Source organism: Phocoena sinus, chromosome 8 (genome assembly GCF_008692025.1).
Source record: "Phocoena sinus isolate mPhoSin1 chromosome 8, mPhoSin1.pri, whole genome shotgun sequence".
Lineage (NCBI taxonomy): Eukaryota > Metazoa > Chordata > Mammalia > Artiodactyla > Phocoenidae > Phocoena > Phocoena sinus.
The window spans coordinates 27,100,935-27,121,365 of NC_045770.1; the positions used below are offsets into that span (position 1 = coordinate 27,100,935).

A 20,431-nucleotide genomic window follows, 5' to 3' on the forward strand; every position below is an offset into this window, starting at 1 on the left:
CAGGTTCGATCTCTGGTTGGGGAAATAAGATCCCACATGTTGCAGGGCAACCAAGCCCATGCGTCACAACTACTGAGCTTGTGCACCTCATCTACAGAGCCCATGCGCTCTGGAGCTCACGTGCCACAACTAGAGAAGAGAAAACCCGCACACTACAACTAGAAATAAGCCCGTGCGCTGCAATGAGCAGCACAACAAAGATCCTGCATGGCACAACAAAGACCCAACACAGCCAAATAAATAAATATTTTAAAAATCAATCAATAAATAAATAAAATACATGTGGCAAAGTCCATCAATGTGCTGATGACGACTTTGATACTTTCAGAAATATTAAATTTCTTTCAAAAAAAAGTCACACAGCTAGTGAGTAACAAAGATGGGAACTGAATCCATGTTTGCCTCCAGAGCCTATGCTTTCTCCCTTCACGGGGATTGGAAGGACGGAAATGTTTCTACATATGCAACGGAAGTGGAAATACATTTAAAGCAGTGCTATTTATTGTCTTTGAAGCTGGGTAGAAGTGAGAGCAGAGGCTAGAAAGTGAGAAGTATAAGTAAACAGACGTGTCTAGAGTAGATCCTTATGAGGAGAGAAGAAGTCAGTTTAACCTATAGATCGAAGGGAACCCAGTAACAATGAAGGGTGATTAGAGATGAGTGAGACTTTGCCCTGGTTCATTTTATGTTCTTGAATCTATCCTCTTTTCTCTCTAGTTGATACTGCATATCATGCCAGAACAATGGTCCCTGAATTCACACTTCTCATGATGCCAGTCCCCTGCCCAACCTTTAGAAAGTCCTGAATTTACAATGGGCTCCACCATCTGACTCCCTTCACTGTAACTCTACTTGGATCCAACGAGACATTTTCCTGGGCTGTCCTACACACTTTTCAAGGTCAGCGTGCTTGCTTACTCTGTTCAGCCCTCTTTTATGCCTCTCCCTTCCCTTCCCATTACTTTCATGACAAGATTAAATTACACTTTATTAAGGTTTATGTTGATAAAGTCTGGCTTCTTCTGATATTCTATCTTTGGTGATTATTAGACAACAGTATTCTAATTTAACACCTTCTTATTCCCTTATTTCACATTAAGTTATTTCTACTTTTCCAGCAGATTATAAGCCTTTTATGGTAAAATATCACATCTAGTATTTCTTTTCAATAAAATGTGTGGTACAATGAAGGAAGCAAGACAGTTGCCAAATGAACATTCAACTAACTAAAGTGACAACTGAACACTTAAAAAGCTGCATATTAACAGGGGCATAATAACCTGGTAGCAAACACATACAGATGCTTAAGGAATATAGAATATAGAAGTGATAAGCAACTTGATGTCTCTGAGACAATAGGGTGGTTCAGATTCATAGGTGTTGAGTCAAATCTGGAGCTGACAAAGAATTTGGTTTTATTCTTTCCATATAAATTCTGGCATCTAAGTAAATCAATCCAATCTTACTTCATTAATCAAATTAGTGTTTATAATGTAGAATCCTTTTCTTGAGTCTATTATCTTGGCCCTATAAGAAACAGTCAAACTGTCCTTCTCCCCTTGAGGAGAAAAAAGAGAAAATGGCTTTTAAAGTACATTATAAAAACACTAAGGCAGGCAGAGCTAGCTGCCTCCTTTCTAATGTAATCATAGTATTTGTCACATTGCATTGAGACTTTCAGTAGTCATCACTAAATTGTGTGCTGCTTAGGAGCAAAGAGCCTGTGTCCCCAGAATGGAATATGGTTTGGCACACTAGACACACAAAAAGTTGTCTTGGGGGCTTCCCTGGTGGTGCAGTGGTTGAGAGTCCGCCTGCCGATGCAGAGGACACGGGTTCGTGCCCCAGTCCAGGAAGATCCCACATGCCGCGGAGAGGCTGGGCCTGTGAGCCATGGCCGCTGAGCCTGCACGTCCGGAGCCTGTGCTCCGCAATGAGAAGTTGTCTTGGAAACCAGGTAGAAATGTGAGAATCTTTTGGAGTCTAAATTTTTATGGATGCTGTGTAAAAAGTCTGGGGTAGAAATGAGAATGAACCATTGATGCTTGGATCAGAATTTTAAATGGAGGGCTGAGACATCCCTGTCCATGGGCAGGCATCCTGGCAGTATCAATAATTCAGCGTGAAACAATCCTCATGAGACATAGGAACACAGAGGGAGGGCAACTTGTAAGACTGTCCCTTCTTACATGGAGACTCTAATTATAGAACTCTTCGCCTCTAAATTCTGAAGGCAATGTGTTTATACAATTATAATCATTGTAATAATCTTTGAAATCCTTCACCAGTCATCTATTCATATGGGGGTGCCAATAAAGAATTGTTTTCATGTTTTTATAGTCTCAACAGTCACTAACACAGAATCTGCCACACATTCTGAACTTGGATGCTCAAAAATTGATTTAAAACACTAGTATCTAACCATCAACTCCCAAATCCCTCCATTCTCATATCCATAAACTCAATGGGTAGTAATTTAGTGTTATGTGCCAGGCATTGTGCCATGAGCCAAGCACTAGGGATTCATTCACAAATACAATGGCATCCCAGTCATCCAGAAGTTCATATTCCAGGGGGAGAATATACAGCTAAATAATAATACAGTGTAAAAAGGGAAGCTCAGGATGCCACAAGGATCATAGCAAAGTGGAGTTAAACCAGCCTAGGGTGATCAGAAAAGACTACCCAGAGACAGTGACCAGATATCCAAGAGCCATCAACTCACTCACGCAGCTACTGTGCTTTCTACAGAATTGAAAATAATATATGTGGTTAGACTCAGTAAGTTATATATTTCAATTGGCAACGAAAAATGCTTGTAATCACCAACTGTTCTCTTGGCTCTTTTAAAGTAAACATAATGACTTAATTTAATACTTTTAATTAGTTCAAGCTGATCTTTTCATTTTAAAATAATGAACGTGTGTAAACAAAGAGATCAAACATGGCAACTGCTAAGTGGACATGATATTCTGACAACAAGACCTATATTGGCTTAAATGTCTAAAGAGCTCCTTAGATTATCTGTCCCATTTGAACAGAGCAAGACAAACACAATACTTACTGGTAAAATCACAACATTTTCCTTTATTTAAATATTGTTAATCAGAAAACAATAAATGTATGCTTTTTTGTAAACATATAAAAAACTCAGAAATATATAAATTAAAAATAAAAATTCTGCATAGTAACATTAAGAAAAATAGTCACTACCAAATTTTGGTATGGTAGTTTTCAATCTCTTGTATATATTATGGTTCTTATGAAATTGGAATCAAAAGACAGTCTATATTTTTTCACTGACATTATAGCTTTTATATTTCCCATATATTAAGTGTCTCTAAATTATTAACAGTTATACTATTCTGCCAAGTAGAGGGCACATTGGCTGCAGTCTATTGATTTAAAAGCACTGGAGTATTACTATCACTAAATGCAAAATTACCCTTTGAAATAAAATAAAGTGTAGAGGAGGTAAATACATTGCTATTTTTTTTTTTAATTTTAACAAGATTTCCTTCTCAATAAAATATTCACACTTGGTTTCTAATCTGAGATTTTATCACTTCTGTAAAATGAGGCTTATTTTCACAGCCACTTATGGTTTCATAACATACAGTCATTACCAAATTTTGTGAAAATAACAAGAATTAAATGCTAAAGACATGTATATATTATATATGTACACAATATATGTGATGTATATGCTATATATTTTTATATCTATGCATAACAATATAAAATTACTTAAAAAGTTATTTGTAACTGTACTAATTATTATTCTCATCTTACAATTATTCAGCTTACTTTTTTTTCTTTTAACATCTTTATTGGGGTATAATTGCTTTACAATGGTGTGTTAATTTCTGCTTTATAACAAAGTGAATCAGTTATACGTATACATATGTTCCCATATCTCTTCCCTCTTGCATCTCCCTCCCTCCCACCCCTCCCTATCCCACCCCTCCAGGCTCAGCTTACTTTTTTAAAACCCGTTCTTAATACTCTATATGTGATTAAGTGACAAATCACAATTTTAGTACAGATGCTCATCTGTGCCAACTAAATTAAATTATACACTTCTACGAAGGTCGATAACTAAAAAAAACGGAGAATAGTCTGAAATTTAATCTGGAATGTATATGCCGTGTTCTATAACCATCTATACAAATCTGTAAGGAGACTTAATTGCCTTTAAACACATTATAAATGATGCCTGTTTGTTCATTTTTTTCCCTCCCACAGATCCCAACAGATACCAATTCCCACAGATACCAACTCTTTTCCAACCTGCCTATTATCATAAATGGCCTGGTTTGCAGTCTGAAGATACATGGTTGAGATAGTAAGCTGAACTCAAATTCCTGAACTCAATTGCTGGGACAAGTCAGGTAGAGGACTGTCATGACTGACATTCTTCCTTAAACAGTCTGACTATACTTTAATTAATTTAACCATTCCTCCAACTAAATACTGCCAAGTAATGCTTTAATGAGCATTTTCATGGCTAGAGATTTTTCCTGTATTCATGAGTTCAAATGATTCACAATTTGTAATGTTTTTGATACATTGTGACAAATTGATTTTCAAAAGCATTGTATCAATTTTAAATGCCCCAGCCATCTTGAGTAATTTGAAATTTTCTTTTTCAATTAAATTTGATGGCCTTTGTGTTTCTTTTATTGATTAAAAAATACAAGTACAATGAAATGACAATCTTTATAAACAACATGGAAAATTTTGATCAATTATTATAGGATAATTCACATTTAACTACCACACATACCTAAAGAATATTGGCTCATGACCTGATATCACAACCTGTTTTTAATCATCAATAAGGATAATCATATAGTGAAGAGTCACATGGAATTTAAAATAGTTTATAGGTAACTTAATTATGACTCAAGGTGGTCTTGATGTTTCCAAACAAGTTGAAATTTAAGAGTGTACATGTAAAATCTTTCATTTTGAATTTTAAAAAATGCCTATGGAGAAATTGATTTGTAGCAATTCATGTGGAAAAAAGAGCAAAGTGTTAAGTTTTAATTGACTATGAATTTAACAAGAACAGAGTGATGTAACAGACTAATTAAAACTCAAATAATCTTGGCCTACACTTTATGTGTAAAATGCCTAAATAATTGGAATTAACATTCTCACCTGGACAGATCATGTCAGATCATAATCATGAGTGTCAAAAATGTGGTTTAATTCTAGACAGATCATGACAGGAGAATCGGGTTAATTCAGGTCAATATATTTTAATAAAATTATGATAAATCCATGGGATATTCAGAATGCCAGAACTAGGGTGTTAATGGTTTTAGAAACTATGTTATACAAGGAAATGTTATTTAGCTTGGGGAAGTACAAAGGGGACTTGTGATAGCTGTTTTCAAAAATGTGAAGGGTTTGAGTCATATAGAGAAGAAGTTGATTTATGTTATGTTATTTCAATTCTGGCTAAGAATTAGTTGTTATAATACCCAACCAAGAAATGGATTCCTTTCCTCCTTTTCCTCCTCTCATAATCAGTCAGCAGACATTTATTAAGTATGGAACATAATTGTTCCTGGTACAGTGAAAGACCCTTAAATAGAGGTACTAATAAGTATCATCCTTGTCCTCAAGGAACTTGCAGTCTAATGGATTTGACAGATTATCTATCTATCTATCTATCATTTTCCAAGGTATATACAATATACAGAAAGTACTATACAGGAAAGTTAACTATTCAAGCAAAAGCTGATCAACATCTTTGTTAAAAGGGATATCATTTATACTTTTAATTTATAGCTGCTGTACCTTTGTGTTTCCTTCTTAAAATGATGTGCATAGTCTTTTAAGGTGTATTTATAAACATAATGTTTATATCATATATAGTACTCATATATTATTGATATATATTATTTAAGAAAAATCCAAATATAAAAACAAAGCTAATTTTTAATGGGATCAATGTTGTTACTGCTCAGTAAATGTGAAATTGAGCTCCTTGGTTATCAGAGGAAAAGGGAAACATTTGGACTTACAAGTGTTCCCATTAAGAAAAAAGAAAGCATGCATATGTTTTTCAGAAAAAAAATATTTTATCTTGATTCTAAGTCTTTGGAGCAGAGAAGTAGTGAAATACCTTTCAAACTTGCCAAGGTAAGATTATATACATAGTTTAAAATTTAAGTAATTTACACAGGGTAAACTAATTTGAAAAGAGGGAGGGATAAGGGCTATAGAAACAAGCAAATTGTGAAATTTACTATAGAAAATGCAATGTGGATAATCAAGAATTGACAGGTTTTCATCGTATGTTTGACTCCAGATGCTTTCTTTCACAAGTCTTCTAGTTTCATGAACTTTAAGAAGTGCTAAGGAAGCAGTCAATGTCTGAACAGATGGTTCTCCTGAGTATGCTTACTAGTACACCTGGTATGCTTACTAGTACACCTGGGCTTCCCACATGGGCTTTCTCCTATTCTGAAAGCGGATTGTATCAGCATTTTCTAGTTCTTTTGTCAGCAGACACCACATGCTATAAGTACCTAGAAGTTCTCTTCTACCAGATTTAAATTTATCAAAGTGCTCTCTGGCCAGCACAATGTACGTCAATTTGCATTAACAGTCCCACTTTGTTCTTTATAGGACTTACTTTCCTCCTTTTTTAACTCATCCCATCAATTGACTCTAATGAAAACAAATGAGAAAAAAACATGCTTAAGATAAGGAAGACACATAACATTTATTTTGGATCCACTACCTCATTGTTCATTTTGGATCCACTACTTCTGTTCATTTTTTTCTAAGATAACACATGAAAAGTCTTAGCCATCTTAAGGATGCCCCAAGGATGAGTGGAGAGAAAACTCATCACATATTGTTCATTCTTATATTCAAAGATATTTACTGATCCTTTCTTTGTACCAGGTATTGTGCAAGGCTATGAGGATATATTGTTTAACAAGGCAGATAAAGGCCTTGGTTCTGGGAGTTTATTTTCTAGTGGGGAATTATAGATGATTAATATGTAATCAAATGAAAATAATAATTATAGATTGTAATAAATGCAAAGATTATCATATGGTTGGTAATGCAATATAAAATAATTGGAGTTTGGGAGTGGGAAAGCTTACTCTAGAGAGGCTGGCAAGGAAGGTTTCTTTTAGGTGATGACTTTGACCTGAGTCCTGAAGATTCAGAAAAAGCTAGTAAAGCAATAACTGGATTGGAGGAACAACCCCTCTCCAAGAAAAGGTAATGGAAAGTACAAAGGTATAGAAAAAAGAGTGAAAGGGTTAAAGGATGTTCAGGAAACAAAAAGAAGACTGAGAAAACTCCAGCATGGAGAACAAGGCAAAAAGATGGGCAGGAGTCAGATCATGCTTATAATCAGAGCTTGTTAAAGAGTTGCAATTTTACTCCAAGAGATTGAAAAGCCATTGGAGGGTTTTAAGTAATGAAAAATGTCTCTTCTTTCAATTCTGAAGGAAACCACTGGCTCCTGTATGTAAAGTGGATCGGGAGAGGTAAGGTAGAAGCAGATTAACTACGAAATTATTAGAAAAGTACCATTAACTTGGACTAGAACTGTGGGATAGAAATGGAGAAAGGTGGAAATACTTGTAATGTACTTTAGAGATAGAAGCAAGAGGACCTGGTCAGATGTTAAATGACAACAGGAAAAAACCTAGGAAAGTAATAGACGGAGCAAGAAAGCAGATGATAAAAATATCAAAACTAGAAATATGACCACTAGGGACTGTCAGGAAAGGTAGATGAAGAAAAGCAAATAGGAGAACTTGAGAAGAGGTAATATGCAGAACTTCTGCTCAAGCTCAAATTCAGTCATGATAACGGAGATCTGCACAAATATATCAGTTCAAAGAAGTTGTAAAAGAATAGCTTATTCAAATAAATAGAGCAGAAAAAAATAAAGATCAATTCCTAACACACATAAGAAAATAAATTCCAAAAGAGTTAGCATTCTAAATATAAAATTTAAAACCATAAAGTATACTAGAAAAATGTGGAATAATATTATATAGTTTTAAGGACAGGAATACCTTTATAAGCAAAGCATGAAACCCAGAAGCCATAAAGAAAATGGCTCACAGATTTGACTACATAAAAATTTAAAATGTCTGTACAGTAAAAGGCATCATAAATGAAGGTGGAAGCCAAAGGCACAGTAGAAAAATAATTTGCAACATACATGACAAAGGGTTCATTTCTTAGCATGTAAAACACTCCCTCAAATAAAAAGAAAACACTGGCAAAGTAAAAGAACAACAGTTCACACAGAAAGATATACATGGTCTTATAAATATAGGAAAATATTCTCAGCCACACTATTAATCAAAAACATGCAAATTAAAGTAGCAGTTAGATGTCATTTTTATCCATCAGGACAAGTGAAGATTCAAGAGACTGATAATGACTAGTGTTAGCAGGTCATAGAAAAACAATTATCTCACATTTAGGTGGCTGTAAATTTAAATAATACTTTTGTTTTTGAGGATAAGACACTGACAATATGTACTAAAAGCAAAATCCCACATTATTTGATATAGTAATTTCATTTCCAGGAATTAATCCTACAGGAATATTCACACAGGTACTCAAGTAGTTTACTGCTATTCTGTTTGTAATATAAAAATGTGGAAACAACCTAAATGTTGATCCAGAGTGTACATTTATCATAGTAACTTTGCACAATGACATTATGTAGCAGTAAAAGAAAATAAGATAGCTCTATATAAGTATAGTATATAACTGACAGAAAACTTTTTATGATAAATGAAATAAAATAATAAAATATAGGTATAGATTAACATCATTTTTATTAAAAAGTTTTATTTATTCAATAGATATATATTAGTTCCTTATGTTTATAATACTCTTTATCTCTCTACCTAGGTCTATACAGATAAGAAAGAAGTCTGGAAAGATCTATAAACCCTATTTACTCTGATTATCTCTATGTGGTGAGACTGCAAAAATATTTTGCCTATTTAAGACTTCTAAATTATTTGAAATTTTTGTGTCAGTTTAAAAAGATAAAGATATGAAAAATGGAAAGAACACAGGGTATAATATATTTAAAGTTACTGATAAGAAGCTGCCTATTTTAGAAAAAGCAGATAAGCAACAAAAGTAAGCAAACAATGATTACAGCTTATGGTGTAATTTTTGCTGTAACTGGAGAAATACAATGGTTTATTCAAAGAAAATACTACATCTCAATTTTTTTACCCTTTATTTCTGAGATAATGTTGAACTTTTTATTTATGACACTAGTAGTTTTATTAAGTTGGAGACAAGTGATGATGCTATGAAGACTGCAGAAAATTTGACTTAGGGTGATGATCTTTAAGACAATCCTCACTATGTTTACTGGAATCCAAAAACGTGTAAAGGAAAACCTGAAATGAAATCCCTGACAGCTAAGCAAATCTTTAAAGCACTGGGGAAAATATGTTTCGATTCAAATAGATGTAGTTATTCTGAAATCAAATAACATTCCTATAAAACTTATGTAGGTTGGCCAACTAATGAAGTATCCAACACTGTTTGTGTAACATATAAAGACCCACTTATTAATTTTTACACCTGGTTGTATTTATAACATGAATTTGGAAATATAAAGTAATGAGAGTATTATCATTTAGAATACTCAAATTTCTGTGCTGTATTACAAATCACATAGAAAACTCGATGTCCAGTGTAAAATGGACATATTCACTGGAGTAAATGAAAATTGTTAAAGAACTAACTTTGAAGAAAATATCTTTCTATTTAAATTAGGAGTTATCTAGCTACTGTCACAGAGTGATGGCTATCTTGTGAATACTGTACTAACCAAGATACTATAGTGTGAATGGCAAGCAAAACTGACTTCAAGATCTGATGCCCTGGATACTTATCATTAGGCAAATTTTCTTAACAACAGATCTTCAGTTTCTCCACATAAATAATTAAAATAATAATGATGCCTGCTTCTAGAGTTATGTAAGAATTGAGGTAACTAACACAGAGACTTGGCACATAATCAGTAGCTATTATTATTATCGAGGAGAAATGAGTTTCAAAGAACAGGGAGTTATCAGCTATGTCAAATCCTGCAAACTACAATACTAAAAGACAATGACTAAGGAACAATGGGATTTACTATTCTGTAAGTCACTGATGACCTTCAAGAACACTGTTGCAGGAGTGGTGATGATTAAGGGAGAAGGTAAATTGTGATAAAAATAGAAGGAGCTGATGTGGAATATGTAGAACTTTTGATAGTAAGAGAAGGAATAAAAATAATATGATGACAGTTTAAGAGGCAGAGGACCAAGCCAAGCATTTTTCCAGCTAGGACACACTGATTATTTTCTATGACAAGGAAAAAGCTACTGGAGATGGAGTTTATGGGAAAATTCCAGGTTAGTTTCAAAGATAAAATACAACTGGCTTTCTTTTTTTTTTTGAAATGAAGAAGGTAGAGAATGAAGTACTGTGCATTTATCTAATATATGTGTAGCTCCTTTAGGATGTGGGCTTTTCTTTTTTCTTTTGTTTGTAACTGGAATTCATTGAGAAGCTGTTCAAAAGTTTAGACTGTCTCTCTGTAAACACACACACACACCGTGCTCATGAACACATAATTTTGCATGCAATTACAAGAATTCATCAATTTCTTTAATCCATCCATGAACCAGTTCTCTCTCCAAATGGTCCATAGATCCCAGACAAAGTTACCCTCTCATAGGACTTAGAAATAATTTTTAAAAATATGCATTTAGATTTGTGTATATAAAACTAAAATTAACAATTCAGTTAGAGGTCAAAAACATTCCTATGAAATATCAACAAAATATATTTATTCAAAACGTAAATTGCTTTTTCAAAATATAAACAGAAAATATGAATAAACTGGAAGTTTTAGCATTGGTTTAGAAATAAATGTTCTATATGACAAAGAATGTAATACAACTAAATTTAATTGAGTTATAGTTATAGGCTAAATATTTTCCAAACGCTTTTCTAATATTCATAAATTCATGTGTTTGTATGTTAATGAATGAAGAAACTGTGGCTCAAAAGTGTTAAGTAACTTACCCACTATCAGGTTGTAAATTGAAGCCTATCTGGCTCAAAAGTCCAGAAAAGACTCTCCCTACCTCTAAATAAAACATAAGACTATTCTAGGCCAACATACATGAAAGAGTATGTATTAATAGAATTTATGTGGGATTAATAAAGGTTGCATTTTTTTCTGGTCAAAATACAAAAGAACACTAAAGAATAAAGAAGGAAAGACTTGTTAAAGATCAATTATCCATGCAACTCATTATTAAAATTCTGCAGCCAGTGACAAGGTTGATGACTATTTACTTGAAATTCTTCCCATTTCTTGGCTCCCGTGAAATTACTCTTGCCTCATTTTCATCTGAACTCACTGACCCATTTCCTTCAGTCTCTTTTTCTCTCTGTGTGCCTCAAGTACTGTATTTCCTGGATTTATGTCCTCAACATTCTGGTCACTGTTTTTGCTCTCTCTGTATGATTTTGCCCACATCCATGGTTTCAGCCATTATCAAATGTCTCTCTTTAGTTCAAACTGAGCCCAAGAGCTCCAGATACACATGTCCAACTCTCTACTGCATTTGGATGTCTCTTAAACTCCTCAAAATCAGTACATCCACACTATACTCATCTTCCCCATTCAAATCTTCTCCTGTGTGTCCCTTCCTAGTTGATGGTACTGCTATCTAATCATTTTTCCAGACCAAAAATTGAAGAAATCATCTTTAATTCTTACCATACTTCCTTTCCATTCTCCCACACAGACATCCAATCTATCACTAAGTTCTGTCAACAGTTCTGTATTCTTAGATCTATGTACTTTTCTCTCTCCTTAGTGCTTCTACTTTTATTCAAGCACTTAATCATCCTAAATTGCATTACTTCAAGACTCACTAACTGTTTTTTTTTCTTCCCATTTTGCCCCCTTCTAATACATTCTCTTTCTTGAAATCATCGTGTTCTTTGTAAAACATAAAGCTCATCTATCACTGTTGTTTTTAAATCATTTATTGGTCCCCCTTTTTATTCAGAAGAGTCTCCTTACAAGAGCTACAAGATCCTGTGTGGATCTACAAAGCCCTGCCCCTTAGCACACCTCTCCTTCCCAGTACAATCAATACTCTACAGCCAGACTAAACCATATCCAGTGGCTCAATCACACCTGGCCCTGCCACACCTTGGTGCCTTATCATGTTCTGCTCCTTTGACCAGGCATGCCTTCCTTCCTCTTTATTTTTCAAATAACTCAACTAGAGTCTTAACACACAGATCAGATAACATCTTCCCTAGGATACCATGCCAAGTTTGATGTTCCTTGCTGTGTTAATGTCTGTCATAGCACTGTTTCTCTGTCATAATACTTTGTCTTACTGTACTGTGATAACTGGCTTGTACATCTTTCCCCCTAGACTATTAGCTTCTCTTATAAGTTTCCGTATGCTCATTTCTAGTATAGTGTCTTAAATACAGTTACCCTTGATAAGTATGTTTCATGAAAAAATGGATACATTTATTATCTAATCTACTGAATGAATGGACAAATTCGCTACACAATATGGCTTCAGTCTTTGTTATATCACTCACTGACATCTGATTAATGAATAAGTTGCCAGAAATATCTTGCCCTATTTTCTTCAAAATGTTACAATTAAATTAGAAAAAAAATGACAATTCTTTTCTTTCTTGATTCAAGTAATCTCAATACAGATGTAGTTTTCACATCCTATGGTCTCCTGGTTAAAGTACTAGGATAGTAATTAGAAGACCTGAGTTCAAACTCAGGCTCTGCAACTTATTAACTACATGGTCTTTGTCAAGTCAAGTAACTTCTTTGAGTCAAAGCTGGCTTAACTAAAAAATAATAACTAAAAAATAATGACTATCTTCTCAGACAGTCTCACTCGAAGACTAGCTTGAGGTCAAATAAAATCATGTACATAAAAACAGTTTAAAAACTATGTGTTGTAGTAAAATGTAAGGTGTATGGTATTTATTCATTTTAAATTCCTGAACTATAGTAAAATTCTGTAAATAAGACATATACATATTTCCCAATGTCAGAAAGTAAAATATTTTTCCTCTTTGAGAAATAAAAAACCCTTGGGAGAATCCACAAGAAAAAAAAAGTTTAGAGAGTTTTTCAAATGGCTTTAAGAAAGCTTAGTACTGTGACAATTCTGAAATACATCAATGCAAATTGTGCATCATTTAAGAAAGGGACAAGCCATAGATATGTGACTCATCTTTGTCATCAATCTCATGGGGAAAATTAAGAAAAAGAATATTATAAAACTAAAGAATTATTTCAAATCAACATAGAATCTTGCTATCAATTCAAAATAAGGAAATCTAATGACAGTCACTTATTTTCCTAAAAATAATCAAAAGTCAAATAGTATTTAATGTATTTCTGCTAACAACTTTGCAGGTCAAACCATCAGAACTTATTTTTAGCATTTTTAAGATTATTATATCAGTCCAATATAAACTCTTAGAATGTCTTTTTAGGACTTCATGTCCTTGAAAAGGAAAATGTACAAAACTTAAACATTGTTGAATTAAAGCCGAAAGTTTGTATTATTTAGTACCCTTAAACAAGTTTGAATTAAGTCCCTATTATATAAGCTCTGCCTGCAGAGTCTACTGGATATAATGTCACATTTTCAATGTATTTAGATTAACTAAACAAGTATATTTTACATACCAACGTACTTTTACAAGTGGCACACAACTGGGTATTTAGAGTTGATAACTAAACCCATCACAAATAGAACTAATACTTAACTTAAAAAGAACAACTTTCTCATCATTACTAGGGTATAATATGCATTCTATTTTTGACTTACAACTTTCTTATCCATCATGTTGTAAACTACTGAATAGACAGATTTTAGACAGAAAAGGAGAGTAAGATAAACACATTATTTGTAAAAAATAAAACAAAAATATTAACCAGTTGGTCTTTCCTATCCAAGTTTAAAAAGTTGGAAATATTCCACAAAATTCTCTTATTATTTCACCTAAGGGACAATACATGAGTACTTGATCTATTTCACTATGTTTTTCCTACTACCCATATGAAATTAAAAGAATCATTTGAGAAACTGAACATCTGTGGATTATATTGTAAAGGGACTGCCTTACTTATTAAAGACTGATTCTTTTACAGGATAGCTAACGTAACTGGACTAAATTAATAATTGCAATGTCTCATCTTTTTATCTTTTAGAAAGCTTGGGATAGATTACTTTAGTATATTGGTTATTACTTCTTTGGCAAAATTTAAGATACATCATCCTCCAAACCAAAATATCTTTATTAATTAACTACTAGAAAAATATAAGAACATAGCCTGCTTTTTCAGGTTGTCTCAAATGTTTTGTAAAGAACATATTCAATTTAACTAGCATGTTTGTTTGCAAGGATAGCTATTTTGGGTCAACTGTATAATATTTTATTAGAGGACATTCCATATTTAATATTTAATATTTTATTAAATTAATTTATTAAAGGACAGTCCGTATTGAATTTATTTTTAAAATAAATTTATTTTGTCATACCCCATACTTGAATAGATTACAACAAAGAAATGTATACCTTTAATTACATTTTGAAATTTGACTACTTGGGCTATTTATTACACCTATACTTTGTTATTGAAATATGTTGTAATTCTATATTATCTGTATTTCTTATAATTTCAGTTTTATACTTAGCAAAGTGTGACTTTTCAACCATGTGAAAAGTTTAAAAAGAGAACAATATTTTAATTTAATCTTACACAAATATTGTAAAAAAATAAAGTGAAACTATAAGCCAAAATTATCCCCACCCTCTCTCAGCAACTTGGGATTTATATCAAAAGTGAACAATTTGAGTTAATTGGATTTATACTAATGCAGTATGTAAACTCTATACACAGAATGTTTAGATTGTCTGAAGTAGTCTTAGAATGCTAAATTAATTTTGAGGCAGAAGAGCCAACGTTAAATTACATCTGTCCAACAGATGACCAATAATACTCTTTATCCTTTAATCTGCCTTTTTTGTCTTTAAGTATACATTCCAAAAACTAAACATATCCTGTTTAGTGGCCCTTATTCACAAAGACACTAGATTATGAAGTTTTACAAGGGCACACTGCAGGAAAATTGTATTTAAGATAAACCTAGCCAGACACATATATTTTTTTATATTTAAAAAATATATGTTTATTTAATCTAACATGAAAAAAAATTTTAATCTAGCCTGTATCACTGTGAGGAATAAGCTCCATGTTAATTCTACAGAACACTATTTTTATCCTTTTGTACCCAAAGGCATACAGCGTGATATATGAGTTTGCCTTATACTTATTGCTTACGTTTCACCTTTAATTAGACTGGAAAATCACGCGTCTACATGCTCTAGGTCAGTCCATTTAACAAACACCAATCACCTGACCCATACTCTCTGACCATTGATTTTTCCCAAATTCTGCTTAGATTTGCCTTAAGGACATTTGGCATACTCATTTGTCAAAAATTTTTCCTTTTCTTCACTAGAAAATGGTTTTTTTCCTTATTTACAATTTATGTTTTTTAAAAATATTTTAAGCATGTACGCAAAGTCAGTTATATGTGATTATGAAAAACATGACACCACTAACATTGCCTTACACTAGGAATAAAAATAAGCAGACTTAGTTTACTTAGCTTTAATTTTCTCAATTCTAACATGTTAAAGAATAGCATATTACCTATATTTTATACCCTTTTTTAAACTTTTTCATTCTGTGTACAGATTCTTAGCAATTTCTTATGTTTACAGGTTCTTTACCAGTACACTTTATTTTATACAATATTTTTATTACATAAATAATATAATACTAATTAAAATTTTCCTGAATGAGATTAACATATGATATGGAAGAGAAAGAATTATCACTTTATAGTTTATATAGCTGGAAGCCATAACATAAACTTTAAAATACTGAAGCACTTAGTTAGAAAATATAAAACTAATATAGCTCCACTTTTAAGACAGTCTTTCATTAACTAAATAATAAAAATGAATACTTAAATAGCAATTTACTGTAGACAAAGTACCTTCAAATATATCTGAATAATGAATTATCTTTAAACTTAGAAATGGTTTTGTTGACAGAATCTCAAGAGAGACACAAGAAAAATATTTAAATCAACAGATAATAATCACACACTAAGCATATTTTATACCTAGAACTGTTTGAAATGTTAACATCTCTATCAAACTTGGAACAAAAATTAATAACTTAAGACATTTTCAAAAATGACTATCCACAAACTTAGCTCTAAATTATGTTCATTTCTGCTTAAAAATAACTCCCATATAATTATCATTATAATGAATATTGACTTTATTACTAAATACAACAAATGATTTTTTTAATTAAGTAGTACCCAAAGGAGCTAGAGAATTCCTGAAAATTAATACAATTGTAGCAGTTAAAAAAAAAAAGTCAGATGCTTTAACCTCCTTATGAAACCAAGTTCTAAAGTAAAGTAATTAGATGCCAAAAATTAAGGAAATGTGATCATGTCACTTGTTAGATGAATTAATGGCAAATATATATGAATTAAAATAATTAATGAAACAAATATCCTCCTAACACAAAAACTCCTTGTTTTCAATTTCAGTAGTTTGTTCAGTATACACTTGTACTCAGAAAGAGGACTTTCAAAATTAAAAAATACTCAACTTGATATAATAAAAATATCATACAAAGCAGATTGAATATTTTAATACTGCTGTGCAAAATTTTATATAGAAACTATTCCTATATGTCTTACATAATCTATAACCATTATCTTAACATGTAAATTTTGAGCAGTAGTAAATTAGCATGTAAAAATAAGGAGGTATGTGAAACATGTTTCCCTCAAGAGTGAAAATGCAATCTAAATGTTCTATTGACTGATCATATTTTAGTGATTTTTAAATTAATACACAGTTGATTATATTTTTACTTTGTTATACAGTATTTTGGCAGGGGAGCTCTGTACAACTGTTTAATTATAGTGTTAGGTAAGATCACCAAATCTCAATCTTATTGCATAAAATAACAGATCCAGCTGGGTTGGTTTGTAAATTCAGTGGATTGGAGACTAACATGATTTGCCACCAAGGTAAGGATTCATGGAGTTATATTCACAGGATATATGCATTACCTTATAGCAGGAGACATTTACAACCCAGAATATAAGAGCAGGGCAGTCTCAAGTGACATCACCAGATCATCTGCAGCGTCAGCCAACCGACTCAAATATATATCCTCCACACCACCGCTCCCCTCTTTCTAACTGTTAGCAAACCTTCCATTGTCTTTACCAGTGTAAGAGAGCATGTGTCTTCTTTAAAAGCAAGACATACGCTTACTCAAGTGAAAAGCAAATAAAACCCAAGGAAAAGAAATCAAAAACTAGATTGAGTACAATTTTCACTAACTTGATATTCAGGTTGTAGAAATAATACTGAAATGTTAAAGGAGAAAGTAACTTCAATTAATTTCAAGAAAAAAGAAAGACGGAAGAAGGGAGTGAGGGAGGTGGAAAAGAAAGAGGGAGGGAGGGAGGAAGGAAGGAAGAGAAAGAAAGACCAGCTAAATATCCCTGAGACTAAATCTTACTTTTAACTGATTTGCTCTGTAACCAGCAAACTGTGGAGGTCTTGAATGTCTTTCTTAAAAGTATAATAATAATAATAGTAATAATAATAATATAGAGGAAGGGGACTCTATTGCCCCATTTTAATTCTCTTCTCATTTACCTACAACTTATGTTTTACTTACAAGCATTTGTTACAGCGAAACTGTTGGCTGTCTCAATGTTGTCCACATGAGGTACCAAATTAAAGGGAGCTTCTGACGCATTGGGGCTGGTGTTATGAAGAAAAATTGCTAATCGAAAAGCAGTGTATTCCTGATCTGTGTTTCGGATGAAGAGACCACCTATTAAAAACAGCAGAAAAAGCACATTCAGTGTCTCCTCTTGTAAATGTTACTATACCCACCCCAAGAACTGTCAAATCCACTGCCATTCACCAACACATACAATTAAGGAGCTATTCCTGCCACATCTGGGAGACTGCCCTTTGTCCCTAAGGTGTATGCTTAATATTTTAGTCTTTAAGGCAGCTCAGCCTTTTCCTGTCCCAATTTGTCATGATCACAGTGACCTCTGAGACAGATCATTTAGTGTGCTTTCCTTTCTCTCTCTTGCACTCCCCATGATTCTCAGCACACTGCTACAGAAGCCAGCTCCGGACATTTCTAAGATGCATGCAGATGGGAAGAAAAGATAATTTGCTTTAAAATACAGAAATGAAGGGATGTGGTGAATGCAGGTTAGAGGGAAATCAGAAAGGAGACATGAACTTTGTTTTTATGCAGCTCTTGGACTCAGCCTAATTAGCACCGCTTTGTGCACTGTCTACGAGAAATGATGCAGTCTGAGGCTGGGCTTAGCTGGAAGAAATTCAATTGCTGTGTCCCATTAAAAGACAGGAGAGAATAGCAAGAAAAGCGAAGGACGGATAGGGTCCCTGGAAATAGAGTCGAGAGGGAGGATTAAGGGCAAAAGATTCAAGAGGAAAACAAAAGAAGAAAAGGTTCCGGGAAAGGGATCTAACTTTGGAATCCGTTAACTGGTAGCAAGCAAAGACAAGGAGGTGTGGGTGTAAATGCTTTTTTGCACAGTGTCTTTCTGTAATAGAGAAAGCTGCTGCGTACAGCATGGGAAGGAGGGGGGGGTGTTTTGTTTTGTTTTGTTTAAACAAACTCTACATCCCTTCATGCTTTAGAGAAAGAAATGAAAAGAAATATCAGATAAAATGCTACCAAACCCCACGGAGGTTTTTTCCCCCCCAACTTATTGCAATCCTACTTAAGCGACATGATCCAAAGGTGGAAACAGGAGTATAGACTGAGTATGGACGGGTGGGCAGCTCTGTGCTGTTCTAACTGAACCTGCACCAAAGAGGCAGTCTTTTTATAAAGGGGAGAAAGGAAGAGGGAAGCAGAGGGGGAAGGAGCCGCCGAAGGTTCCCCTAAATTGCTTATCAGTAACTCATTTGACTCACTTTCGGATATCTGCTACAGCCACCCACACGCATACCCCACCGGAGCAAAGCTTACCTATTTGCACGCTGCTCGGAAAGGCTCCCATGGCGAGTCCCCAAAATCCAGAAAATAACAAGACTATCTGTCTGCAAATAATCCTCATCTTCTTTTCTCCTCTCCCTGGCGCGCGCTCTCTTTCTCTCGCACTCTTCCTAAAGGCTGTTCAGAGAGACATTGAGGACTATGGCGCTAAAATTAAAAACAACCAAAAATGAAAAAAAAAAAAAAAAAAAAACAGAGGAGAGAGGTTTGGGTGGTTTGGGGTTATGACTATTTCCCTTTAGCAATCCATCCCGAGCTGCCAGATTTTTCCCGCAGTCTCCATAGCCCTGGGAGAGGTTTTCTGTCCGGCTGCAAATGTTACACATGCAAAAGATGGTGGTGGAGCGGCTACTGGCTGCTCGCAGAGATGAGACATGCGCTCTCTCTGTGCCTAGCTCGCACTAGCTCTCGGCCCTCGCTTTCTCACCTACACACACACACTAGCGCCGCGGCCGCCGCACGCGCTCTGCTGCTCCTTTCAGCCAACAGCCACCTAAAGCCTACACCAGCCCGGAGCCTCGCGCCCCCTCCGCGAGCGCGCAGCACTCCCTCCGCACGCCCCTCGCCCACTACTCGGCAGGCTTCATCCCTTGGGTGCTCACCCGAGTGCCTCAGTCTCTTCGACGCTCCAGAGCCAATCTGGAGACAGGTTTTTCCTTTTCACGACTCCCGCTTCTCTTCTTCCCGCGTTCGCAGTGGGTCCTACTCTGGGGATGGGCACCCCCAGCGTCCCTCTCTGCTTTCCAGGCGCCTCTGCTTCGCGGCTGCACTTGGCAGGAAATTCACCCGCGGGCCAGGTCCTCAAGCCCCGAACAGGGCCTGGGGGAGTTAGTACTTCCCCATGCCCCCGGCCCCCTGCCGCATTCTTGCAGGCTCTCGGGGAGGACCGGCTGCCTCCCTCTCCTTCAGCTCAGCCTTTCTCTCAGCCTCGCCCTCTTCTGCCACTGGGCTGCGCGCGGGGGACTCCGGTCCTCGCTGCAGCAAAGATTTCTCACCAGCAAACAGTCCGGGAATCTGGAGAGCCTGAGACGGGAATGGACGAGATGAAGGGGCTCGAGAGAGAGAGGATGAGAAAAGGGGGCAAAGGGCAGCCTCAGGCAGGTTTAAGAAGCTGGAACCAAGGAGGAAAGAATTGATGGAGTTCAGGCTGGAGAAGAGACACAGAGAGGTCAAACCATTTTA

The 20,431-nt window shown here is 34.7% G+C and overlaps 1 protein-coding gene across 5 annotated transcripts in view; it reads right to left on the bottom strand.

Annotated features, from left to right (window-relative positions):
* GRIA4 (glutamate ionotropic receptor AMPA type subunit 4) overlaps window positions 1-20,195 on the bottom strand; it is a 520,825-nt gene extending 500,630 nt beyond the window's left edge. For 2 of the 5 annotated variants that reach the window (XM_032640086.1, XM_032640084.1), the window contains exons 1-3: window positions 19,852-20,195; window positions 19,223-19,396; window positions 17,879-18,037 (exon numbers count right to left, since the gene is read on the bottom strand). In XM_032640086.1, the coding sequence (XP_032495977.1) occupies window positions 17,879-18,037; window positions 19,223-19,310 (247 nt within the window). In that variant the 5' untranslated portion in view covers window positions 19,311-19,396; window positions 19,852-20,195. Of the gene's footprint in view, window positions 1-17,878; window positions 18,038-19,222; window positions 19,585-19,851 lie in introns of those variants that run through there. The other 3 variants (XM_032640087.1, XR_004351085.1, XM_032640085.1) reach the window with 3 other exon arrangements.
* Window positions 20,196-20,431: the final 236 nt, after the last annotated feature.